The sequence below is a fragment of the Amaranthus tricolor genome, chromosome 7, assembly GCF_026212465.1.
Source record: "Amaranthus tricolor cultivar Red isolate AtriRed21 chromosome 7, ASM2621246v1, whole genome shotgun sequence".
NCBI classification, from domain to species: domain Eukaryota; kingdom Viridiplantae; phylum Streptophyta; class Magnoliopsida; order Caryophyllales; family Amaranthaceae; genus Amaranthus; species Amaranthus tricolor.
Window position 1 is genome coordinate 5,976,469 of NC_080053.1, and position 5,687 is coordinate 5,982,155.

General features: G+C 36.0%; 1 protein-coding gene across 1 annotated transcript in view; it reads left to right on the plus strand.

Annotated features, from left to right (window-relative positions):
- The first annotated feature begins 3,771 nt into the window (after window positions 1–3,771).
- The window catches only part of LOC130818425 (uncharacterized), a 2,993-nt gene continuing 1,077 nt past the window's right edge, over window positions 3,772–5,687 (plus strand). The window contains exons 1-4 of the mRNA XM_057684595.1: window positions 3,772–4,302; window positions 4,389–4,614; window positions 4,696–5,057; window positions 5,342–5,687. The exon at window positions 5,342–5,687 is cut by the window's right edge and continues 2 nt beyond it. Of these exons, the coding sequence (XP_057540578.1) occupies window positions 3,772–4,302; window positions 4,389–4,614; window positions 4,696–5,057; window positions 5,342–5,687 (1,465 nt within the window). The remainder of the gene's footprint in view (window positions 4,303–4,388; window positions 4,615–4,695; window positions 5,058–5,341) is intronic.

Here is a 5,687-nt window from a genome sequence, read left to right on the forward strand (position 1 = left end):
ATGCACTCCATTTTGTATCAAAATTGCTTTCATTTTGACTTGCCATAAGCCAAAGTTCACACTCCTATCAAACTTCTCAATATCAAGTTTCATTGTAGCCATGTTGCACCGATAAAACCTCTAAAACACGATAACAACAACTTGGCTCTGATACCAATTGAAAACGATCGCCGATGTATTAGAGTTCGAACGATGTGTTTCAAACTCCAATATTACCAAGATCGAGTGAATGAAGTTTTAGTGACAAACAAATTACGCTATCAACGATATCAATGTTTGTAGGAGAAAATAAAGCAATAAAATGACACAAAGATTTAACGAGGTTCACCCAACTAAGGCTACGTCCTCCGGTGTGTAGTATCTCTTATATTATCAAAAGGAGTTCAAAGAACTCTCAAATATGGAGAATTACAATAGAGAAGAGATATAGACTAGTGTTTGGCTTGGGGTGTATTTTGTGGATTATATTTGAGTGAGTATGAGAGCTCTATATATAGTACTAGATACAAGAATATCAATAGCTCTCTTGAATACAATATTAATATAGTGTAATGAATAATATGAAATAACTCCAAGAACTTGAAAGGTCGAATAACAGCATCCCATGCACATCAGAGGATCCGCTCGACCGGAACAGGGAGCTCACTCGGTCGAGCGGCTTGGTCGAGCGAGAATCAGATGCTTTCTGGACCATTCTGTCTGACCACTCGACTAGCCAATAAGGCTCGCTCGATCGAGCAGATAGGTCGAGCGACCATTCTGATTCCTCTGTCAGAATTCTGATCGAACATACATAAATCAAGTCCTTTCTTCTTCATTAACCTTCATTAACACCCATAATTCCCATGAATACTCACCCACATAATTACACTCTTAAAGAATCCATAACTCAAGAGTCACACACACATGAATACACACTTTAATTGTGCACTCAAGTCACACTAATCACAACAATTAGCTTGAACACAAAGGATGTTAATGGGGAAGAATAAGGACCTTGATTTTTTTTTATATTTTTTATTTTTTTTTCAAAGACTATCTACTTTTGGATTTTTCTAAGTTATTTCGAATAATTTTCTCCAATTAGCCGGATAAAATTTTTTCGATATATTCTAAAGAAAATTATAACTAGGAGCAGCTAAAACAAAGGTTAAACCAGGACTTTAGGCGAGTGGGTGAAAATTATGATACAACATTAAAAGCAAATTAGGAGAGGGGTCGAAAACTGTTCCTACAAGGTGGTTGAGTGATGCCAGCTATTAGTCTATTACTAAGGTAGAGTTAAAAAATAGCACATTTAGAATATATTATTTCCCTAATAACAGTGTTCGCCTTCTAAGAAGGAACTCTTCTCTTCATTGTTTTCTAAATCTAAACATGTGTTAGTACTTTGTATTTAGAAAATATTTAAGAATTTTGTGAGTTATATCACATATCCAATTCATAAGAAACTAGATCTTGGTTTTTTGGTACTCACAATGGTAAGGCTTTAAAAATGGTTATATGCCAAGTGGTTCCTCATCAAAGCAACATTCACCAAACAATGCGTGTACTGTTGCATTTTATTCCTTCCCTACAATGAATATCGATCTACAGGGTGCAAATTTGGACTCCAGTGCCTAAGTTCAAGGTCTTGTCCAACTCCTACTACATATCAAGATTCAGCTGGATTGCATGATGAATGAAATTTCGTACCACCTTACCTACTTCATGGATCTAACAAACAGAAGTACTCTGATCCGCACTGGCCCTTGGATACCTTGTTAGTGTAGTATTTTACACTTATTGTGCCTTTTTTGTGATTTATCGAGAATATTGTTTAGCATTTTAAGGTTTAAAGTAGTCGAGATTCGCTACATTAAACTCGATTGTCGTTATTTCTTTACGTGTTCGAGTTTTTCAAGCGAAGTTCAAGCCATTTTGGTCCTCAACCATGTTTACCAACGATCATTGAAGCATCATCACATGTATGGATCCTTTTGTGCTCACAAAGATATTTTGTGGATATGAAGAGGGTTCTACAATCATTTGACGGGATTCAAACTCATTTGGGAGTATTGTGTACCAAGCTTCGGATGAGATTATCATAGCTTCGACCAAAGCCATGTGTAATACAAGTGTTGGGCTGTTTTGACAAAGTGTCGAGCGAGACTCCTTCAATTTCGGTCGAAGCCTGCGTGAAAAAAGTCTGATGCTGCTGGTTGTACATTCGGGCGAGACTCCATTAGTGATTAGTGTTAGTTTAGTTTAGGGTCTGTCTCGATTTTCATTAAGTTAGGATTATTTTGGTTTTTCATTAGTTTGTTTAGGAAGTGAGGCAGGAAGTTTTCATTAGTAAATATTAGCAAATTAAGCAGATTTACTTTCAAATTAGATTAGTTTAGGGGAAGTTAGGCATCATTATTAGTTTTCGTTTTAGTGGAGGTTTACACAGATTTTTATTATTCATGCAATATCATTAATGTCCGACTCGGTTTTCCTGAATTTGGGCCTAAAGCCAACTCGGCTTTAGGTTCTGGAAAACCAATTTTGTCAGTAGGAAAAGACAAGTCGGCTTTCCTGAGAATGGAGCAAAAGCCAACTAGACTTTTTCTTCTGATATGACCGTTGTGTCTTTACGTTTTCTTTGAGTTGATTGCATTAGATACTCTTAGGGCATGTTTGGTTGGTTAATTTTATTGGTATGGAATGGTATCACAACCCATTCCAATGTTTAGTTATGCATTTTTACATTGGGATCTCATACCTAAAGGATTCTCATACCATTCCATTCCTTAGAATTTCATACCCTCCTACCCCCTAAGTTTCAAACTCCATTCCCCCCATATACAAACCCTAATTCACTCTTCCTTCTTAAAAATCCCTCTCTTCCTTCAATCTGAAATTTTCTTTCCCTGTTCTTCAATCTTCTTCCGCCTCCTTCAATCTTCTTCAACCTTCTGTTTTTCTTTCCCTGTTCTCACCGGTGACCTCCTGCTCCCTCTGTTCTTCGGTTCTTCGGTTCTTCGGTTTCCCCCTACTCTGTCCTCCATTCCATCCTCTCCACCAGCAGCCCAGTCTCCTCCATTCCATCCTCTCCTCCAGCGTCCAGACGGTAGCAACCAACAGTACTCCCGCAGACCGGCAAATGCACCGCCCATAACCACCAAAGTATATACCTTTTTTTTTCTTTCTTTCCCTAGAAATTTTAATTTCAATCGTTAATTTGCTATAGATTGCTTTGTTAATCGTTAAACAATCTTTGTTAATCAATTCGATCAAACTCATTGTACTGGAGATTGCTTTGTTTTGATGTTTTGATTGCTATTTCATTCGATTAAAGGACTAATTTTTTGTACTGGATGTTTGCTGATTTTTTCTTTTGATTGCTTTGTTATCTTTTGATTGCTTTGTTTTGATTGTACTGGACCTATTTTCTTTCATGTCTTCTCTGTTGCTCCCAATTCTTCCTCTTATCTTCTTATTAAAGTTCTATATTCTGGTGTTCTTCAATTTTTCCCATGTTTTCCATCTATTTTCTTTTATGAAGATGATACATTAATACCTAACAAATCCATCAAAGATGTTGTCTTTCCATGGTTTTTGTTGTTTTTTTTATGCTATCTTCGAGATTCAAATGTGCTTGCATCCAGGGTTGTGGTTAATCTTAAAATGTGCTTGCATACCAATCTAGGCTGCCTCCAATTCAAATGCTCAGTTTGTTAACAATGTCAATTAGCCATAGTAATGATTGGTAGATTAATATGATGATGCATATATACATTCACAGAAATGATTCCATCTCAATTAGCCATAGTAAGAAGAAGGAAGAAGAGACAAATTGAATTACTACTACTTCTCATAGTTGTTAACAATGTCGTCAAACTCATGTACTTGGTGATGTGTATGATGGGTGTAATTATTTATGAAATTGAACGACCACGTTATAGAAAAAGTGAGAAGAAACACCTTAGACAAAAGCACTTGGATGCACTAATCAAGGATAGTGATATAGTCTGCAAAAGTGAACTTCGTGTGAATAGAAAAACCTTTTATGTCCTTTGTGAGATGGTCAGAGATGTCGGTGGTTTAAATGGCACTCGAAATATGTCTTTGGAGGAAATTGTAGCTATGTTCTTGTACACTTTGGCACATCATTTGAAAAATAGGACAATTAGAAGTCATTTCTTTCGAAGTGGAGAAAGTGTTAGTAGAAACTTCCACCGATGTCTTCTTGCCGTGTTAAAACTACATACTCACTTGCTAAAAAAGCCGACACGTATAATAGAAGATTGTGAAGTGGATAGATGGAAATGTTTTAAGGTAATAACATAATTTCATCTATATTATTTAAAAATCTATCCACTTTGTTTATTGTAAAACTTATCCCTCTTAACTTTTTTTTGTAGAATTGTTTAGGAGCCTTAGATGGCACTCATATTAGTGTTCATGTGCCAAGTGAGGATAGAGCAAGATATCGGACAAGGAAAGGTTCTATTGCTATGAATGTGTTAGGTGTATGTAACCCTAATTTGGAGTTCATATATGTTCAACCTGGTTGGGAAGGATCCGCTCATGATGGTCGTGTCCTTCGAGATGCTATTACTAGGCCTAATGGTTTAAAAGTCCCACAAGGTAATCATACTTAGAATTTAGATTTTATATTGTGGAGTCCAATAAGTAATGTCATGACCTTTTTTTTTTCCATATGTCAAGGTTCCTACTATTTGGTAGATGCAGGATACACGAATTGTGAAGGGTTTTTAGCACCATATAGAGGTCATCGATATCACCTTAAAGAGTGGGGGGATCGACAACCAATTAGTGCGGAAGAGTACTTCAACATGAAACATTCTAAGGCAAGGAATGTTATTGAGAGATGTTTTGGATTATTAAAAGGAAGGTGGGGTATTCTTAGGACCCCATCCTTCTTTCCAATACGTACTCATGGGCGTATAGTTCAAGCATGTGTACTATTACACAATCTTATTCGAAAACATATGCCAACAGATTACACAATGTATTGGGATTCCGATTGTGAAGAAGGTGAAAGTGATGATGAGGGCCTAGATGATGAAGTTGAGTTGATTACTCAAATAGCTACTACGGATGCTTGGACTACTTATCGGAATAACTTAGCACAAAATATGTTTAATAATTGGAGACTTAGGCATAGTAGCCAAACATAAATGTTTGTTTAGTTTATTTGGACTTATGTTTGGGTGTTCCTTTTTATGATGTAATCGAATTTTATGGTGTTGAGATATTTTTTTATGGTGTAATTGGATTATTTATTTTATCTTGCAAATAAGAAAATAGCCTTATTTGGTAATCTTTTTTTTAATACATCATTGTTGTATAGGATGAATGTTGGTCAATTTGTTCAAAGTGGAAGAGGGAAAACAAGCGATCATGGAATAAATCTGAGGAAGAGTGTTTGATTAATAGTTTGTTGGAGATGAGTGCCGATCCTTCATGGAAAGCTGATGGGAGTTTCAAAGGTGGTTTCAAGAATAAGTTAGAGGAGAAATTGAATGAGAAATTTCCCGGGTGTGGGTTGAAAGTTATTCCCCATATTGAATCAAAAATCAAATGGTTTAAGGATAAATATAATGTGCTAACTGAAATGTTTCGCACTTCTGGTTTTTCTTGGGATAATGAAAAGAATATGATTGTTTGTGAAAGGCAATCTTATGAAGAATTTTGTA